The following is a 22691-nucleotide window of genomic DNA, read 5'->3' on the forward strand; positions in this document are numbered from 1 at the left end:
GATGAGGATTGGAGATGAAAAATTTAAACGGCACTCACATTTAGTGTAAAGTCTTAACACTTGCTGTGAGAGCCGCTTTAAATTTTCTACTCAATCCAGCCGAGAAGTAAGGCACCACTTAGCTAACTTTTAATTAACACAATGGGCTATATTTACTATCAGTGTGTGAATCCATGGCTTCACACTCACATAAACGGGCATCATATAAAAAATTGGATGGTGCCTAGATGATCTGAGATGCGTGGGGCCGGTGCATTTGTAGTGAAGTTCCAGTTAAGCTTTTAATTACGGAACTGAATGCCCCAATAAGGCATGGCAGCATATATAGAGGAAAGATTACAAGTGGGCTACTCTTTCCTGTATATTAATTATTTGCCTGATACATACACACTATAGACTTTATTCTGATACTACCTTAGGGCTATAAAGATGGTGTGTTGGTTGTATTTCATAACACATCTTTTCAAAATGACTTTAAACTCTCATTGTAGAAACATACAGTACCTGTGATATGAGGGTATCACATGCTGATGACAAGCCAACCCCTACCGAAATACCAGTAACTGAAATAACCTATAATCAGAGAATAGACACAATAATGTGTGTATAATACATCTTGTAAGTATACATTTAAGAAATATTGGCCCTCATTCAGACCCACTCGCAAGCGGGCGCACGTACGTTAGGCGTACGTACAAAATTATTTAAATTCAATGGCTCGCTCGTGTTTTCGTTCGCATCTAAAATTCCTCCCTAAACTCAGGCGACCCCTCCTCTAACTAACGAGCGTGCGAAATAGCGAGCGTACATCCCCGAAATGGCTTGAAGGGAACGCACGCACAAGTGAAACCGGAAGTGGCCTTGTCAGATGTCGATTACCTGCTCCTTTATTCTGCCTACCTCCCTCAATCGTATCATGCCAATCAATGTATCAATTAGCTTAATTTTTTTTTTTTTTTCAACACAATGCAAGAAACTTTACTCTTGTCCGTGTTTGTGTTTACCCGCAGAATACGTACGGATGGAACATTCGCTTTTATTGTTCAAAAAACATGTGAACCACAATTAAACAATTGTTCTATTGCTGTGGATCCCCGCATATTTTCCGGGGTTCATTTCTTTATTTAAATTTGCAAACGCATGTCACTGCATCAAGCCTATCATAACTCTCCAGAGATTTCTGGCCCTGTTGAACACATGACTCATACACTAACCAATAAAATTGCTCCTGTTAATTTCCAAAATACATTAGCCAATCAGAAATTTTTGGCACACTTTATCAAAAATGTTTTGTATGAAAAACTCCATTGCCATCATGAGAGCCTCCGCATTCACCAGGCGCGAGCTGCTGGTGCTTACGGAGGTGATGGATAGGCGGATCACCAGCCAGCCTCCACCCATCACCAACCGGCAGAAGCGCTCCGCGTATGCGGAGGCACGGTCCCGCCTGCGGTCGTTGGGTTCACGCCGCAACATCGGGCAGCTGGAGCGCAGGTGGTCAGACCTGCAACGGCGAACGCCCGCTTGCTGGCATGCTTTCGCATGCAGATCCTTGAAAGTAAGTGTTATGTATTGTGGTTTTCATGTTTGTGTTTGTGGGGCAAACTGCGTGTGCATGTTTTCCTGTCTGTCCTATTAATTATTTGTCCTCATATCTGCATGTGCATGTTTTCCTGTCTGTCCTATTAATTATTTGTCCTCATATCTGCGTGTGCATGTTTTCCTGTCTGTCCTATTAATTATTTGTCCTCATATCTGCGTGTGCATGTTTTCCTGTCTGTCCTATTAATTATTTGTCCTCATATCTGCGTGTGCATGTTTTCCTGTCTGTCCTATTAATTATTTGTCCTCATATCTGCGTGTGCATGTTTTCCTGTCTGTCCTATTAATTATTTGTCCTCATATCTGCGTGTGCATGTTTTCCTGTCTGTCCTATTAATTATTTGTCCTCATATCTGCGTGTGCATGTTTTCCTGTCTGTCCTATTAATTATTTGTCCTCATATCTGCGTGTGCATGTTTTCCTGTCTGTCCTATTAATTATTTGTCCTCATATCAGCGTGTGCTTGTTTTCCCTCTATTTCTGTTTTTTTCATTCTACTCCTTTTTGCATGTTTTTTGTTGCTGGTTTTTTTTTTTTTATTTGGGCCCCGGATTTGCCCAGAAACTAACCTCAATTTGTTTGACATATTTTAGGAGGACAGCCAAGACTACGCCGTCACCGTAAGGCCAGACGGCGTTCCCGGCCACTATCCCCAACCCCCAGCCAACACTCCACCCCAAATATTTCCCCTATACCCCACTCCTCCCCAGCCTTCCCAGACCCTCTCCCGGAACTGTCGGGCCTCCTTCCCCTCCGTCCCACTTCCCCCTCTCAACCACCCACCCCTCTTCCAATTACCCCCTCCCCGGAGTCCATCATTACCCCTCCCCGTTCTTTGGGGAATGAAGGCTCCTCCGAGGAGGAACATGGAGGGACTTCCGGAGCTCCCGTTTTGGCTCCCGGTATGTTTTTCTTTCTCATTTTTTTGAACCACAAACTGTTTGTATGTAATCATGTGTCGTGCCTTTATTCGTGCTTGTTTGGTTTACTTTTGGTGATTTAGCAGTTTGCCTTTACCTCTTCCTGCTGATTTCAACATACACATATCACACCTGTGGGAATTTGTACATAGGCCTTGTATTTTTGGCAGCACCCCCTTTTTGTTTTGGTTTTTCTTTTTTCGGTTTAGGAGTGATTTCGTTGTGTTTTTGTTTTTTTAATGTGGATTCCCTATTGTTTTATTAATCCACACACTTTTCTCACCCACAGAGGAACAGAGGCGTCGACAAGAGGTGGACGATTGTGTTGGCCAGGTGCGCCAACATGTCATTGGCATTCTTGTGGCCCTTGACCGGCTGTCTGGCATCCTTCGCCAGTAGTTTTTTTTGTTTATTTTCGTTTTGTAAATAAATTTTGTAGTTCTAATATACGTTCTGGCTCATTCTTTTTTTCAAAAACAAAAATAGTTTTCCCTGACATAAGTAGACTGTTCCTGCAAGGATTTCCCTTTTTTAAAAGTTAGATTGTATTTTGTATTTGTATGTTAAACAGCCACAAGAAACACATAACAGTAACAATGTCATTTCCCTTTTTGGGTGTAGTGTCAATTAGATATTTCGCCATTTTACAGGTTCCTAGTTGGTGTGCAAGCTGCTTAGGCCAATCTTCAAAATCCAAAGGTTTGGACAGGCTTCCTTTTGGTGTGGGTTGGGAACCTGCAAACATATTTCAGTTTACATCAACTGGTGTCAGTACTGGATTACCCCTTAGTAAAATGTAAGGTGTGTTAACCTGGTTACACTTGCTGTTAACGTCCAAAAAAAGGAAGACCATTTCACTCTCCAAACATTTATTCACAACATAAATGAGAAATCAAAGTGGTCAGTCCCAAAAAAAAAAAACAGTGATAATCTCAAATACAACACATACAAATAAAATATTTAATTAAAAAAAACAATCAAGAACTGGTTGACGAAGGACCATGCCAACATGATTCCACAAACATGGCGTTGCGATATGGGTTCCAGAATATATGGACAAAATCACCAGATCCAGGTTTGGTAAGGGTAGCAGGAAGTAGTGAGCGTTGGAGTGGCAAAGATTATGTGAACAAACAGAAGATGGTGAAAAAAAAAAAAAAAAATTAGATGTTCGCAAACAAACACAAACACATTAGGTATAAACACTGTAGTTTGGGTCAAACTTACCTAAAAAATCTGGCCACCACATCATCGCGTATGGCCCCCCCACATACTGACCTCCGACCAACCTCGGGGGGGCCATCCTCAGGTAAGGCATCCTCTGGCTGCATTGGGACACCACTCCTTATGGCGATGTTGTGAAATATCCCACACAGGACCACAATTTTCGACACCATATCCGGCAAATACATGAGCTCGCCACCAGAGCGGTGGAGGCATCTGAATCGGCCTTTTAAAAGGCCGATACAGCGCTCCACCACTTGCCTGGTGGCTGTAAGTGCGGAATTATACTCACTTTGTGGGCCTGGTGTGGGAGCCAAATAAGGAGTGAGCAGCCAGGACATGCAAGGGTATCCACTGTCTCCTGTGAAAAATAAGAGACAACATCAGGAACACTGTGTATCAAGCTTAACATTGTTATGTACTAAAGGTCTCCACTTACCCAGAAGCCACGCATCACCAGCTTGTAGGTTGGTTAATTTCTGCCATATCCCTGATTGCCGGATGACGAAGGAGTCATGTGCACTTCCTGGTAACTTAGCATTCAGGGACAGGATCTGGAGGGAGGCATCACATACCACCATTACATTCAGGGAGTGATAGTGTTTCCTGTTTCTAAATATTGCCTCCAGCCGTGCTGAAGGCTGAAGTGGTATGCGAGTACCATCCACAACCCCTATGATGTGTGGGAAGCCAGCTATTTGGTAAAAATTGGCCTTGGCCACACTAAGGGCACCCATATCCAAAGGCATTTGAATAAAATGATGGAGGTGCTTGAAAAGTGCCTCCATCACTGCCCTCAGGATCCGGGAAAAGGAGGATTGGGAGATGCCCGCCACTATTCCCACCGTTGTTTGAAACAATCCTGAGGCACAGAAATGTAACACCGCCATAAATTGCGTCAGTGGTGGTATTGCTGTTGGACTGTCAATTTGCCGCTCAAGATCACTTTCTATTAATGAGAGAGTGTCTATGATGATTTTGGGAGGTAGACGGTAGCGTCTTAAAACCTCATCATCGGGCATTCCAAAAAGGGTGACACGTGTTCGAAATATCTGGGGCCTTGCATGCCTACGATGCCTACGCCTGGGATGAGATTGAGGTTGGTCGGCTTCCGGGAGCATGGCCAGAACAATCCGCCCCAGAACAACCTGAAATTCAAAAATTTCAAAGTAAGGCTTTTGACCCACCCCAAAACTATATTAAAACAACTTAGCTTGATGATACCATCCATTGCTGCTTACATGCCGGGGTATTGTCATGATACGTCCAAACTGAAAATAAACAACAAAATTACTTGACACATTTCACTCTGTGCATTTTTGTTGATACATTTTGTGCTAGACCAAAGTTCAAATATGCCAAACACCCATTTAGCAAAACCACAAAGCGACATTTAACACAGTACATCAAAACGGGTCGAAATGTTGGCTCAAAAAGCGAAAGCTAAACCATCCAAAAGTTAGAATGATTATTAAGCTGTTTAAAATGCGCTAATTAGTTCGCTAATACAAGTCACAAGAGTAACTACTAAAAATGTGCTAATTAGTTCGCTAATACAAGTCACAAGAGTAACTACTAAAAATGCGCTAATTAGTTCGCTAATACAAGATAAAAAATGGACTTACCAAGAGCAAATATCTAAGATGCAAAATCAAAAGGTCTTTGGGGTCGAAAATAAACAAAATCTAAAATAGAATAAATTAGGTATCCAAAAATTACAAAATATACGAAACACAATGAAACAACAATTGAACAAAAGTTAGACTTCACAAAACTTACCAAATCAACAAACGAGGTCCCAAAAATATAAACCAACAAAGATAACGGACAAAAAAACGCAAATCTAACCAACAAACTAATCTCCAACCTCCAACTCCTTTCTACGCAATCAATAAACTCCAGCCAAGATAACCTCCAACAATCCAAAAACGCCACCTCGACTTGAGACACACCAAGCCATAAATAGTGTTTCGTTTCCCGCACAAATTAAGGAGGGATCATAGGGCCGCACAATCAATGATGCGGCCGCAAAATAAGGACGCATGTATAAATACGTCACGAAAACACATTCAAATTCTGGTGTATTTCTTGTTTGGACCTCAGACATGGCGACAGACCAGGGAAAAAATGCACAAGAGTCAGGCGGTAAGTCTTTCATGCATTTTCTATCAACGATTAATTTGAAACATAAGATTAGGCAAGTTGTGATTTTGTGAATTCTGTAAATTTACACAAATAGGTGAGGAGGATGACATGGAAGAGGCTGCTGGGCCCAGTATTCCGGCCAAAGCGGGCAAAAAAAAAAGGCAGCCACATTTCACAAGAAAGGAGATGGAGGTTTTGATCCAGAAGTGTGTGGACATCCTGCCACAGGCAGACAGGAATATGAGTCTAAGCCAGAAGTGGAGAATGTGGGAAGAGGTAGCCGTTGCTGTCAATAGAGTGGGTGATTATGTCCGTCTAGCCCGGGATGTCAAACGGCGGTAAGTAAACCCTTGCCCCCCCTAAAAACAAACCCCATTTTAAACCAAAGGATAATGGCTTCCATTTTTCCCCACAGATGGGGCGACTTCAAATATCGCCTAAAGCAAAAACTCGCGGACAGGGCTAGGCATGCAAGGGGGACAGGTGGGGGTCCCACCCCTGTGTCATTGGAGTTGACGGATTTAGAAGAGCTGGCACAGGGGTGTGTGCAGCCTGTGGAGGTGTTTGGCGTGTTCAACATGGATACGGACATGCCAGACTTTGCGGCTCCTCATGTTGGCCCAGGTAAGTATTGTGATGTCACCAACTCTGAAATGCTATTGTGCCAATATGTAGATTCTAATGTGACTCTTTTCTCATTTTTCCAACAGAGACACAGGCGGATGAGTCTGCTCCAGAGGGAAGCCTTGGCCGCAGAATTTCTGCTGGCTCTGCAGGGGAGGAACCAGTACATCCGGCTGAGGACCCTGCAGAAGCCAGTCCAGGGCGTGCCCCCTCGCAGGCAGTGGGCCTCCTCACAGAACTCAATTTCAAATCGGATTTCCATACGGAGATTCTGCAGAGGATGGACGCCAGTCTGATACGGGTGGCTGAGGCCCTGGAGCAAAATGCTGCGGCCAACGTGACCATTGGTCAGGCCCTGGCGGAAAATACCAGGGCCAACATCCGCATCGCCGATGCCCTGGAGCAGCTCGTTCGCCAGCACATGGTGGAGCAGACCTCCCTTCCTGCCGGAACATCAGGATCCTCCACCTCTGGCACAACATCAGCCAATCCTCCAAATGTGCCTAGCCCTGTGCCTAGTCCAGAGGCCACAACATCTGCCTCTGGACAGGCCAGCCCGATGGCATCCCGGACCCGGTCTGGCGCCCACCCTCCCCCATCCAAACGGGCGAAAAAACTGTGACAGCAATGGCGACTTTTCCCACACTCCTTCTGTGCTTGGCTCATATTCCTTTCTGGTCAAAACTTCCCTCTCCTTTCTTGTGAAATGTTTTTAAGTTATTTTTGTACGTTTATGTTATCAGTTATTGATTATTTATTTTTGATAAAAAGTATCTTTGGCAGAAAAAAAAAAAAAAAATATTATGCCAATTGGTTTGTGTTTAAACAATAAATTTATGAAAAAAATCTGACATTGTATTGTGACATTATTGTACAAATGGGTTACATTTAATCCTGGCCCTAAAGGCAAAAAAGGACGCAAAAAACCATTTCATTTGTATACAAAAAAGGCCTCTTGAAGGAACGTTTAAAAAAACACATAACGATGCAAATTCCACATTAAAAAAAAAAAGGGGAGCTAATTAAAACATGATGACATTATTGTCACAATAGGCCATAAACAACAAATTGAGGCCAAAAAAACCCCCCAAAAATGTACGCCAATTGATTGTGTAATCCTGACATTAGCAGGTATGATTTCCACCTGCGTACGGTTTTGTGCTATCCCAATAAACTGCTTTCCAAACACATACCAAGCCGGTTTTCAATACAACACTAATTGCTTTTGTGACCACCCGCGATTAATCGCTGCAACATCATGGAGTCCCGGGACGGAGGAGAAGGCCATCGCCAATGTGGTCGAGTAATCCAGACCCTAAACTGTGCGAGCATTTTGAAGGGAAAGAGGATGTTCCAGTGACGTATGTGACGGTCCGAACACATTTGACGTTCGCATCTGCTAATGTATGTACGCCCCAAAAACGCCTCGCCACGCCTGCGTTTTTCCATCTCCACCCCCGTCAACACCCAAAAACGCCCTGTTCTGTCAATCACATTTGACATGTCACTTCCTGTACGCTATTTTAGGAACGAGAGAAAAAAAGCTCGCAATCTGCCGTACGCACATGCGCAGTGTAACACCGACGCATGCGCGGTTAGTCAACATCGGAACGCAACGAGCGTACTGCTGTTTGCGAGTGGCTCTGAATGAGGGCCATTGTTTACTGAGTTATTTTATGTTTTCACATAAATAATATACAACATACCTATATAATAGTTTAATATAATACATACCCTTGTCCGGCTCCTTCCACTGGACGCTGGAGATTTTGTGCACATGCGTGACCTGTAGGTGAAAAGTTCCGGGGAGGCAGACGATTTTCGGATCACGCTGATGTTTTCATGAACGCTGGCCATCTCCTCCGCTTCCCCACCCCCAAATGGCTACGCATTGTCAATCATGCTTCGGCTAAAGAGGCAATGTGACCGCCGGAACAGTCAGTGAGTAATTGGCACATGTGCAATACAGATCCTGTGCCAATCGTTAAACATCGGAGTTGTGCATAAACCATCGGGTTTACGTATCACTTTGAATAAACCCCTAAGTCATACCATCTGCACTATCGGACGCACATCGGTTGCACCATTAGGTATTACAGCAGCCCTATGAGTGCTCAGAACTTATGTAAGAAAATGGCCACCCGTACCAGTGCAACTGCGATATGCCCGCAACATACCAGCTTCTAGCTTGCCATCCCGTTACCACTGGAATTGTCTCTCTCTACACCCGAATTTGTTCTGCAACCCCAGGCTGTACCATCGAGACCCTTGCACAGTGCGACTCGGACGCATGCGCAGTACAACAAATTCAGATGACTGTGCAAACATCGGCGCTGCGGCCTCCTCTGAATCAGGCCCATAATCTGGAAAAGAGGTGGCAGACACACCTCTAAATTTGCTCAGTACCTGTACAGAGGGGTAACAAACTATATAATCACGGAGTCTGTATTCAAAAATAAAGGTTTATCCAAATACAAAATATTTGGTGGAAAAAAAATGATCAGTTTTGTGTTTAGAACCCAAAAAATAACAACATTTCTTTACTCACTCCAATATCAGTGAGCTACATATACAGTACAATGTCCATACAGTTCCTAAAGTTCAAAAAAATCATTTATTTGGGCATAGCCTGGCAGCCCAAATAATCATAGCTCCACTGTCTTGGTTCCCAATTCCCTGGTGTTCAGGGTCACACCCTCCACAAAATCAAATTTTCCTCTCTGAAACATTTACCCTTCCAGACAAGTATATGGGAAAGATTTCTGGACTGCACACCCTGTAATATATATATAATGGGAGGTGCTACCTGATGAGACTAATTGCAGGCACAAAAACAGACAAATCTCAGGTGCACAACTCCAAATTATTAATAATATATAAATGCAATAAAATTTTGCAATCAATAGAGGTTTTTAGCATAATCTTGGCCAAGGTTATGGGCCTACCCACCACATCCAGGTAACCTATTTAGGGTAGGTCCCTAATGTACTAGGATTCAAATCCAGAGCGCAGGACACCCCCAGCTAAGCCGCCCCAGGGCACCGCCATAGTAAGAAAAGTGCAGTGTAAAAGAGATAGTTTTTTAGATGGCCAAGATTATGCTAAAAACCTCTATTGATTGCAAAATTTTATTGCATTTATATATTATCAATAATTTGGAGTTGTGCACCTGAGATTTGTCTGTTTTTGTCCCTTCCAGACAAGGACTGCTGAACCCCTATTTCTTAGCAGATTGGCAGCCGAGACCCATTGCCCCTGTCAGACTGGCAACCTCACTGCTGTTGTCTCGATCGATGGGGAAGCCAATTCTGACTGTAGATATATGCTGCATGCGGTTGGCAGAATTACATCATGCCATCCACTAGATATTCAGGAAGTGTCCTAGTAGCCATGTTGGTTATCAAGTTTAACAAGAATGCAGTTTTTATATGGTGTCAGATGTTAGCAGTGATGGACCAGGGTCTCGGATGCATTGAACCGCTGGTCTTCAACAATACCAGGATGACTCAAGTTCAGGAAGGAACGGCGCATCTACTGCTGTGCTGGGCTGTCAGATACATCAAGAAAGGACCATGTTTACCCTCTTTTAATCCTCACTAAAGTTGAGGTAGTCAATAAAGCTGATACATTTATATACTCAGAGATGATAATGATGATGCAGACATATGAATTAATAAAATTGATAATATATGCTTACCTGTCACAAACGTGATCATGGACAGGCATACATGTACAAAGCCTCTTTGAAAGCTTTCAATCTGCTGCAGGATTTAAAATGTGATTATGGTCAGGGCTGGCACTAGGCTTTCCTGTGCCCATCGCCGTCCTGTGTTGCCGCCCCTTCCCTCCTCCGCTCCCTCCCCCTGAGCTTACATATTCTCTCTACCGCAGGGAGGGAGGGTGGACGTTTCCTGCGCCCGCCGGATACAATGGCGCTCCGGGCGATGGACCGGCTTGCCAGTGCCTGGAGCCGCTACTGATTATGGTACATTCACAAGTGAGCTCATCAGAGACAGGGTTTGTGAGACTTACAATGATGCAACATGTGAGAATCTGCTTTGTGAAAGTAGTTAACATATCTGCATGCTGCACGAACAATCTAATAAAAGTGTCCAATAAAAGGGAGTCTGATGTATCCTCCTGCATCTCAACCAACAATTGGTGTGCTATGTGAAATGTCGTAGTCGCCAATTCTATGAGCGTAATATATAATAAATGTTGCAAGGCTTGTGGCAAAATTAACTACTTTGCAAAATGGTGTAGGTCCTTGTCCAGAAATGAAGACAGACAGCTCCCTATCATGCGCTGTAGCAGTCCACCACACAGGGTTAATACCATTGAGTCAGTTCCAGAAACCACGCCAGACTCCAGTTTCCACTGTGAAAGCAATGACCTTAGGACTGAAAAAGGTAAAATATTTACTACCATAACAGACAGATACAGCCAATGAATAGAAAATAGAGATGAACACCGCGCTATGGTACTTAGTAAACCTTTCTATGTGTATGCTGCTTGGAGGTAGGAGGGTACACTTCACATTACCCTCATAAAGATACAAATGAATGGACAAAAAGGGGGTTGCTTCCAGCGCAATACAGCATAAAAATTTATATATTCAAAATCGTAATAGACTTAAAATGTAATTTTATTTATTACATAAATGAATTTGTATGCATTCACAAGTGTAACCTCATGTACAGATAAATTACAATACAAGTGATCCGAATACCGGTATACGACAAATATGACAATCAAGACAACAACATTAAACATATAATATGGCAAACCGCTTATATAAGCATATTACATGCCACCTTAAAAGGTGATCAGGGAAATAGATTCCTTATTCCCTGTATTAAATGTCCATTCCAAAATTTTGGACTCTTACCAATATCAAATGGTTTGGCAAATGATTATTCATATAGGAGTATGAGGGAGATATTGATTATAGATCTCTACCTCAATTTCCAAGATCCAGTCTCTTGATGCCAAATAAACAGTATAAGTGTACCTTTCTGTTTAGAGTATGCTTCCTTGAAAAGGAATACAATCGATGTGGAGTCTGTCGGCAGACCTGGTGTTTCCTTGTCCAACGTTTCACCCTATGATAGGGCTTCCTCAGGAACAAACACAGAAGTGCTCACCATCATCTACGCATCCATTTATACCCTTAAATAAGCTATAACAAATGTTGGCATGTTCACTATCTTTCTATGCTGCCATCCGCTTCCTGATGTGGTTGGCATGCTACACATGGCTGGCAAATTGGGTTGCTGCTTCATCGTGAAGCCGCCTAAATGGTTTACTTCCGGTTAGCTTTGCTATATCGTAGCTGACATCTGATTAGCTTTACTATTTCATCCATTAAAGTTCCCTATCTGGGATCCGCTCATCGGGCAGTCCCGATCGTCACCTTCCCATCCTGGTTGGCGGCACCACATGTGTGCTTCCTTCTGGCTGATGTCATCACGTGCTCCGTCACGATTGGTGTCCATCTGGGATTCATACTGAGGTCTGGTATATATCCATCAGTAAAACCTCTCCCCGCACTCACTTAACGTAATTTCCGGTTCTGGATGGCATTAGAATTCCAGTCCACGCTCTGATTGGTAAGCGGGGGTTTATACAGTGATTGTTATACATTCCTATTGACAGAACTTATACAATACAGACACAAAACGCACATTTAACAGTGAATAAATCTATATTATGTATTATAGGTTGTATGGATCTATCCAAATAAATAAATAGAAAAAAAAATCCCATATATTCCATATTATATAACCCTTATATAAAGTCTCTACTATTTATAACTTTCCTAAACTTGTAAATAACAAAATTAAATAAGATCAAAAATAAAGATATATATATATCCAGTCAGGAGATTATTAAGATCCTTAATAAATATTGGCATATTATTCAAATAGATCCTGTTTTAACATCAATTACGCTTGATAAGCCTGAAATTGTGTTTAGAAGAGCCCGCACTATTATTATTATAGTCATCATCATCATCCTTTATTTATATGGCGCCACAAAGGTTCCGCAGCGCCTTACACATAAATGAGCACACAAGAAAAACAGTTATTAGCCGTACAATACAAGGCAGGACAAGGACATGGTTTATAGACATAGCTGCATAACACAAGCAGAAGGACATAAGCAACCAAGTGTTAGGTGCTGTTGTGGGGAGTTAGGAGTAAATGATACTATACTTAGGGGGAGGAGAAACACATAAGGGATGAGGGCCCTGCTCGTGAGAGCTTACATTCTGAAGGGGAGGGGCAGACAGACAGGGGTGACACAGATGGGGTAGATACTGAGGAAGGAGCATGGAGCAGTGGGTTAGGATATGTGCTGCAGAATGTGTGTGTATAAGATGACCTGATGTTATGTCAAAATTAAGTCCTTAATTCATCTATCTCTATGTCAACAAATAGATTTTGATTATGTGTTATTTACATGAGAGATGTACAAAATAAAGTTGTAGCACCTTAATTATTGTGTGTGACATTGTAGCATCTAAATACAGTACATCCGGATAAAAATGCAGCTATTATGGGACTGTCCTGCCATCCTAAAACAGTAGTGACTACTTTAATCCCAGCTGCTGGGTGCTATGCCAAGCTCCTATCAGTGGGTGCATCTCACATGCTAGACCCACCCACAAATGGGTGCAGCCATGCCCAACATGTTGTGGTCCCACAGGTGGTTGTTGTGCCTGGGCCCAGAATATCAAGTGGAGGAGACAGGGGGGAAGATAGAGATGGATAAAGCAGGGGATTATGTGGGCACTGAATATTGGGAGTGTTTGAAGTAAGCGTGTTCATGCTGTGGACGAGGTAATAAGTGAGATGAAAACTGGAGTTAAATGTTCAGAAATACAGGTAAAAGAACAGTGCTGCTAATGTATTAGTGCAGCTACAAAAGTGATATATAAAGAGAGGTGTGTGAGTAGTGGGTGCAGGAAATAGTTATTAAAAGAATGATTAATGATTAAAAACAGCCGGTCACCCAGCCCATTACCATTGTTAGATGAAGGAAAATTAGAGTAATCCTGTCAGTTTATGAAGCCCACATGGACATTGTAATAGGTAAATCACTCCTTTTGTGTGGCAGGTAATTTTATCTTTTATCTTAAAACTTTTCCCATTTACTTTTGATATTATTGTTTTAGTAGCTTTGTGAGTTAACACTGTGAACTTGGAATTTACAAGTGAAATAAGTCAAACATCGGTAAACTTCCTGGATTTGACCATTTATGTAGAAGAGGGAAAACTAGAAACGAAAACTTATCTAAAACCAGTGGACTTTAACAGTTACCTAAATGCTGCGAGTAACCACCATAAAGGATGGCTTAGGAATATACCAGGTGGACAGTTCAGGCGACTGAAGAGAAATTGCTCAAAAAATGTGTTCAAAGAACAATCAGAGAAACTATTTGTGGAAAAAGACATAACAGAAATTTGGAGAGTATTCTAAGAAAACATTGGCATATATTGACAAGGGACGATGAAATTAAAGAATTTTTAACAGCAAAACCAAAAATAGTATATAGGAGAGCTCCAACAGTAAGGACAATGATTGTAAAAAGTCATTTAAAAGAAGAAATCAAGAATAAACGAACATATAGACTCCTGGTTACATTCTAACGCTTCAGGATTCTACAACTGTGGAGCGTGTATGGCATGTAAAAAACGAAGTAAAACTCACAAAGCTACTAAAACAATAATATCAAAAGTAAATGGGAAAAGTTTTAAGATAAAAGACAAAATTACCTGCCACACAAAAGGAGTGATTTACCTATTACAATGTCCATGTGGGCTTCAATATATAGGAAAGACTACCAGAAACCGTTTTATAGGAGTCCAAGAGCACCTATGTAATATTAAGAATGAAAAAGATACACATAGCATTCCAGTACATTTTAATGAAGTTCATAATAGTAATCCCGAAAACCTGCATTTTATTGGCCTCAAAAAAGTAAATACACACTGGAGAGGAGGGGACTACAACAGAAAATTGTGTAAGGGAAAAATTAGATTAATATATGATTTTGGTACCCTCACCCCAGGAGGTCTTAATATAGACATGGAGATTGCACCATTTTTACATTAACTATTTGTTTATTCATTTCTACCTCATGATTTTAGATATCGGCTTTTATAGAATAAGAGGGTTATTAAACTGAGGTTTATATATAGAATTATTGGTTTTTATATAAAATATTTTTTTACGTGCATGAAATAAACTATTTTAGTGTTCATATATAATATATCTTTGTTTTTGATCTTATTTAATTTTGTTATTTACCATTTTAGGAAAGTTATAAATAGTAGAGACTTCATTTATATAAGGGTTATATTAGGAAGCAGACATGTGGTGCCGCCAACCAGGATGGGGAAGTGACGATCGGGACTGCCCGATGAGCGAATCCCAGATAGGGAACTTTAATGGATGAAATAGTAAAGCTGATCAGATGTCAGCTACGATATAGCAAAGCTAACCGGAACCAGAAGTAAACCATATAGGCGGCTTCACGATGAAACAGCAACCCAATTTGCCAACCATGTGTAGCATGCCAACCACACAAGGAAGCGGATGGCCGCATAGAAAGATAGTGAACATGCCAACCATACGTAATTCTGCCAACCGGAACAGTAAATCATGACACACACCTGACACTTGTTATAGCTTATTTAAGGGTATAAATGGATGCATAGATGATGGTGAGCACTTCTGTGTTTGTTCCTGAGGAAGCCCTATCATAGGGTGAAACATTGGACAAGGAAACACCAGGTCTGCCAGCAGACTCCACATCGATTGTATTCCCTTTCAAGGAAGTATGAATTAAACAGAAAGGTACACTTATACTGTTTATTTGGCATCAAGAGACTGGATCTTGGAAATTGAGGTAGAGATCTATAATCAATATCTCCCTCATACTCCTATATGAATAATCATTTGCCAAACCATTTGATGTTGGTAAGAGTCCAAAATTTTGGAATGGACATTTAATACAGGGAATAAGGAATCTATTTCCCTGATCACCTTTTAAGGTGGCAAGTAATATGCTTATATAAGCGGTTTGCCATATTATATGTTTAATGTTGTTGTCTTGATTGTCATATTTGTCGTATACCGGTATTCGGATCAATTGTATTGTAATTTATCTGTACATGAGGTTACACTTGTGAATGCATACAAATTAATTTATGTAATAAATAAAGATACAGCCAATGCCATAAGAATAAAAAGTGTAAAGTCATGAGAACCTCTCCACCCCACCAAACCCAACATACTGTACCTATAGATCACTCTCACATAGTGAATTTAATTGCCTATAGTGTTTAGATAATCAAGACTGTGGGGACTCCTCAAGCTTAATGTTGCAATTCATATAGTGGATAGTGACTTTCATATAGTGACAGTATTGGGCTAACTGCTTCGGCTAATAGTATAAAGCTGAGCATAATTACTTTAATTTCTGAGGTGCATGTTGTCCAACAGGATGTTCTAGAAATGGGAGACTTTGCTGATTTGTTTGACTGTAATACCATTGAGAAATTATCATTGTCTTATCACATGCATTTAGACAAATCTGTTTCACTCACAGTGCGTGACCTCATATGCATGCTTCTTGCCATGAACATAAGGAGATAACAGAACTCAACCGCATGACAGCACTAAAGGTCATCGCACCACTGGTGGTGCGATGCCTTGAAAAAGGGACAACCTAGTCCCGAAACGCGTTGGAAAGGAGGAAAGAGGGGCTATCCATACCAGGTCGCTAGAAGAAAGGGTGCGCAGACTTTAGGAGATCCAGACTAACTTTCTGCATTTATTACCAACGCCCATTTACTTCTACCATCTGGTAAAATAGCCACCCAGCAGACATTTATTTTATCATTTATGAAATTTTGATTGTCTATATGTTATTCTGTGTTGTAATAACTTAGCATGTTTTTTCAATATTGATTTGGAGGTTATATTGATTAATTCATGCACAAAATGAATACATAACATAGATCACATGTTGCAATATTTCCACACACTTTCATAAGGAGACACGTCACCACCTTATATGTTCGACATTTTCCTGCACTAGATCTCAGATAGTGCCTGAAAAATCCTTTTATCCATGAGTTTTCTTTATACCCTGCAAAAATTGTTCAGGAATGGTTTGAGGAACATGACGAAGAGTTCAAGGTGGCCTCCAAATCCCCCAGATCTCAATCCAATCAAACATCTGTAGGATGTGCTGGAAAAACAATTCCAAGCCATGGAGGCCCCACCTTGCAATTTACAGGACTCAAAGGATCTGCTGCAAACATCTTGGTGACAGATATCACAGGACACCTTCAGAGGTGTCCATGCCTCGACTGTTTTGGCGGCAAGAGGGGAACCTACACAATATTGGACAGGTGGTTTTAATGTTATGGCTGATGGGTGTATACATCAGAGGGGCATATTCAATTAGCATCGAAAACGAACAATTTTTGCCAAAAAACAGGCGAAAACGGCAACAAACGAAAAAAAAACTGGAGAAAAGTTTACTCCATCCCAGACCAGGATGTCACTTTTTATTCTTATGGCATTGCGCGGTCGTTAGTGTTAGGTGCTGTTGTGGGGAGTTAGGAGTAAATTATACTATACTTAGGGGGAGGAGAAACACATAAGGGACGAGGGCCCTGCTCGTGAGAGCTTACATTCTGAAGGGGAGGGGCAGACAGACAGGGGTGACACAGATGGGGTAGATACTGAGGAAGGAGCATGGAGCAGTGGGTTAGGATATGTGCTGCAGAATGTGTGTGTATAAGATGACCTGATGTTATGTCAAAATTAAGTCCTTAATTCATCTATCTCTATGTCAACAAATAGATTTTGATTATGTGTTATTTACATGAGAGATGTACAAAATAAAGTTGTAGCACCTTAATTATTGTGTGTGACATTGTAGCATCTAAATACAGTACATCCGGATAAAAATGCAGCTATTATGGGACTGTCCTGCCATCCTAAAACAGTAGTGACTACTTTAATCCCAGCTGCTGGGTGCTATGCCAAGCTCCTATCAGTGGGTGCATCTCACATGCTAGACCCACCCACAAATGGGTGCAGCCATGCCCAACATGTTGTGGTCCCACAGGTGGTTGTTGTGCCTGGGCCCAGAATATCTCTTGGCAGCCCTGGAGGTGACAGGCAGAACAAGGAGGGCATAGGGCTTAGTGGTGGGGTAACAAGGCCATGGAGGGAGGGAGGTGGTTGAGAGTGGAGGAACAGGAAAGGCGGGGGAAAGGAGCAGAGGGTTGGAAGGCAGAGTGATGAGAGAAAAAAGGGGGAACAACAAGTGGAGGAGACAGGGGGGAAGATAGAGATGGATAAAGCAGGGGATTATGTGGGCACTGAATATTGGGAGTGTTTGAAGTAAGCGTGTTCATGCTGTGGACGAGGTAATAAGTGAGATGAAAACTGGAGTTAAATGTTCAGAAATACAGGTAAAAGAACAGTGCTGCTAATGTATTAGTGCAGCTACAAAAGTGATATATAAAGAGAGGTGTGTGAGTAGTGGGTGCAGGAAATAGTTATTAAAAGAATGATTAATGATTAAAAACAGCCGGTCACCCAGCCCATTACCATTGTTAGATGAAGGAAAATTAGAGTAATCCTGTCAGTTTATGAGACTGGCAGGCTTCTACACATGTGGCAGGTGTAAAGTCTGCCCTCATGGTTTGAACAAGGCAAAACATTTTACCAGCAGTACAGGGAAAGAATTCAAGGTCAAACATAGTATAAATTGTTTGACCATTTATGTTATATATTTATTGGTCTGTGGCTGCGGTAAAATGTATATAGGAAAAACAAAAAGGGTGCTGAAAATCAGAATTTTAGAACACCTGTGGAATATAAAAAATGGTGTGGATAATCATAGTGTCCTCAGACATTCTAAAAAGTGTCATGGTAGTAACCCCACTACTTTAAGATTTATGGGATTAGAACATGTGTTGATTGATATAAAAGGAGGCAATAGAGATCATTATCATTATGGATTATAACTTGAATACTTTCCAACCTAATGGGTCAAATGAGGGATATGATATCACACCTTTTTTAAGAGATTAATTGGGCTGCTGTTGTAGATCTATTGCTTATCTTTTGCTGTTTATCTCTTGTTTTTTATTCCATATTCCTTTATATCCCGGTATTCCTTATTTTAATTTTAACTCATGAATTTTAACTCATGCATTTTGCACATATTTATTGTACTATTAGATTTGTATTTTTAAGGAAAAGTATTTCATCAGAGGGGCATATTCAATTAGCATCGAAAACGAACAATTTTTGCCAAAAAACAGGCGAAAACGGCAACAAACGAAAAAAAAACTGGAGAAAAGTTTACTCCATCCCAGACCAGGATGTCACTTTTTATTCTTATGGCATTGCGCGGTCGTTTTTTGCCAAAGTACGCAACTTACAATTTTTTTTGTTCCGGTAATTTATCATTAGGGGGGGTGGGGGGGTGTCCAAAGGGTTCTGAAAGAAATCCCCACATTTTTAGCCAAAAATAGGGCTTTTGCTTATTTTTCTCCAGTTTTTTTTTACACCTGTTGCCGTTTTCGCCTGTTTTTTGGTAAAAATGTCGCTGGGTTTTTTTGTTGAAAAACTTCCATTTTCGCTTCTGATTGAATACAGCCCATAAACTCCTTACTGACAATGCCATGCAATTTATGAGTAGCAAGTTCCAGACCTCACAGTTCAATGGGACATAGCAAATACTGTCAGCAGCCCTCACTATCCACAATATAATGGGTTCGCTGAGAGGGCAGTCCATTCTGCAAAGCATCGCCTGGAAAAATGTTCCAAAGATGGATCTGACATTCATGGTGCACTTCAATTTAAGAAATACTCAAAGAGATGGACTTCCTTCACCTGCACAATGCCTTCTCTCTTGGTGCACCTATACCATAATTTCAACCACCAAACCCAAACTCAAGCCACAGGCTGAGAACAATGTACATAGTCAATTACTGAATTCCAGGTTGCGACCCCCGTTTTGGATTAGTATACCAAGCGCATGTAATGTGATTTCTGCTTTTTTTATATTTTACACGTGTTGGTGAAGGTTGGGATACCTTTTTATAGAGATCACGTTTGTCCTGCTGCATGAGGGTTTGCGCACTGACTGAGCCATCTACACACATCTATATGCGGCTTAAAACCAGCTATGAGGAATCCCATTGTTTGAGTCAGCTGTATCCTGGGCAGGCATTTTGCATTCTGATCCCAGTCAAGTTCAATAAAGTTGGAACTGTTCAGAGATCTTCTAACAGGCCCAACAGCAATGTTGTAGAAATAGGTGGTGCTTTGCATGCTGCCACCTATTAAGGATATCTGAACCTTCAGATCCACCTGTCTCAACACCTACTGCAAGTGTAAGAGCACCAATTGTCATGGACAGAGATTCCCCTGAGGACACTCCCAAGTCCCTGCTAAATAGTGAGCCCTCTTAGAAAGAGCCTACTCCAGATGCCCCTTTATCACAAGGTCTGGTAGGATTTCCAGGCCTAATCCCAAGACTTTGCCATATAACACTTTGGTCCATTTGCAAGTCTACTGCTCGCTGTTATTTTGTACACTGTCTTACACATTCAACACCTTTTACACTGTCCTGCAACCAAGCACCCTGTTCTGTGTTTCAAAGTTTGAAAAGTTGGATGTAGATGTATGCTGTATGTTGCTGGTGGAAGTTACATCATGCCATCCACTAGTAGTTTAGCAAAACACGTTTAAATGTCGCTCTTCAGGGTCCTGTTGTTCTTTCACACAGTCTTTACACTAACCACAGAGAACCGCATGTCTGCCTGCAGAGAGGACTCTCCATGAAGAAACAAAGTCATATTAAAGGGCATACCGGAGATTGCTGAGAAGGTACATCATGACACTATTTAAGAAAACTTCTCTCAGTTATCCCGATATATTTCTAAATAACAGCTTCTTCTTGTCTGTGGTCATGGAGCTCTTTGACTCAAGTCACAAGATCAAGCCCAGCATGTCATTCTCCATCTCCACTTCTACCCAGCTAAATAATCCTACAAGCTGTAAGAAAGCTCCAAAGCTTAACATATAAAGGCTAAACCCGTGAAATCTTTCAGGACCTCTTTACCATGAGGACTAGAATTTTGACTAGTAAACGCTATACTCAGAGAAAACAACATCCGATTCCCATGGGGATTCCCTTTTCACCTTCTCATAAAAGCAGCAACTTTCAGCCACTTCCCTTCCTGAGGCCCAAATATTTTTTCACAGAATTGGCTTACCACCTACCACCTCTAATGTTGGCCAATATTGTGCTGATGATCTGGGAACATCCACACCAAAATCCCAGAGACACCCCATATGCAGGGTTGGTTAAATGTCCCAAAAACCTCAAGTCACTTTGACTCTGGATTTATGATGGCACCATTGGGCTGCCTAATTTTGCTCTCTTTGGAATCCCTGTACTCTGAATAATTTATCCAATACCTTATGCATAATCTACATGTACTCGTGGACTACATCTCCCCCCATTTATTATTTCTCCCATGTCGTCTCTTCCTTATTTAGGATAGCCACATGACACATCTTTCTACCACTATTGTCTGTGGACAACCTGATTAAGACGGCCTGTCATCTCCAGTGGTCCCATATTTAGTAGTATTATTAAATGTATTCTATGTCTCTTTAACAGAAATGGGGAATAGTTATCCACTTTTACAGACCTCTAACTTTCGACTTTCTCAGTCTTTTTAGGGATAGAGGCGGCATATTCTTAATCCTAGTTGGTAAACTAAATCATTTACTATGTGCTCTTGTAAATATTTATGCCTCAAACAATGGCCATCCCAATTTAGTGTGTTGAGCTCTGGGGGTGGGATCCCTATCAGTGAGCACACAGAGACATGTTTGTAACTTTAGTTATTAGTGCTCACTAAGGCTGCATAGACTTAGGCTGTATTAGATTCAAAGTGTTAGATTATAAGTGTAATTACAATTTGATAACTAAGTCGGAGTTACGCCGGAGTTAAACTGGAGGAAAACTGAGGGCAAACAACCTCAAAACAAGAACACTTTCTGAATGACAACAAGCAACATATTTAGGTGAATTACCAAAATCACCATCTTCTGCTTTAAGAATATCCAGGAAACTCCTTACTGCACTCATTGCGTGGACATTGCAAGTACTCCCCTATCTGTGTGCTGCTATGGTTGATTGATCTTTGTTGATCATAACACTTCAGACTGGATTGGCTTGGTACATTGTAATTTTGCCCTCATACTACATAAATTCTTGTTTTCCCATTGCGTCACATCTGTCCACTTTAATCGTTTGTTTAATAACTAAATCCTGCACCCACTACTCACATACCTTTCTTTATATATCACATCTGGAGCTGCGCTCATACATTAGCAGCACTGTTCTTTTATCTCTATTTTTAAACATTAAACAACTTTTATCCATACTGTCTCAACATCACACAGCCTCCAGTCTTCATTTCACTTATTACCTTGTCCCCAGCATAAACACCCTTACTTCAAACACCCCCCATATTCAGTGCCCACATAATCCTCTACTTTATCCACCCCCATCCTCCCCCTCGTCTCCTCCACTTGCTGTTTCCCCTTTTTTCTCTCATCAGTCTCCCTTCCAACCCTTTGCTTCTTTCCCCCGCCTTTACTGTTCCTCCACTCTCAGCCACCTCCCTCCCTCCATGGCCTTGTTTCCCCACCACTATGCCCACGTAGTTCTGCCTGTCACCTCCAGGGCTGCCAAGAGAAATTCTGGACCTGGGTACTGCAACATCCTGTGGGACCACATCATGATGGGCATGGCTGCACCCATTTGTGGGTGGGTCTAGTATGTGAGATGCACCCACTCACAGGAGCATGGCATAGCACCCAGCAGCTGGGACTAAAGTAGTCACTACTGTAATAGCTGCATTTTTATCAGGATACATTTAGATGCTAAAATGTAACAATAATTAAAGCGCTACTACTTTATTTTGTACATCTCTTATGTAAATAGCACATAATTAAAATCTATTTTCTGTCATAGAGATAGATGAATGAAGGACTTAATTTTGACATAACATCAGGTCATCTTATACACATAGATTCCGCAGCACATATCCTAACCCA

The 22691-nt window shown here is 41.4% G+C and overlaps 1 protein-coding gene across 1 annotated transcript in view; it reads right to left on the reverse strand.

Moving 5' to 3' along the window:
* LOC148502683 (multidrug and toxin extrusion protein 2-like) overlaps positions 1 to 22691 on the reverse strand; it is a 133333-nt gene that overhangs the window by 99333 nt on the left and 11309 nt on the right. Inside the window, exon 3 of the mRNA XM_088449504.1 lies at positions 505 to 573. Coding sequence (XP_088305630.1) covers positions 505 to 573 — 69 coding nt within the window. The remainder of the gene's footprint in view (positions 1 to 504; positions 574 to 22691) is intronic.

Source organism: Taudactylus pleione, unplaced genomic scaffold (genome assembly GCF_031769625.1).
Source record: "Taudactylus pleione unplaced genomic scaffold, aTauple2 ptg000487l, whole genome shotgun sequence".
NCBI classification, from domain to species: Eukaryota; Metazoa; Chordata; class Amphibia; order Anura; family Myobatrachidae; genus Taudactylus; species Taudactylus pleione.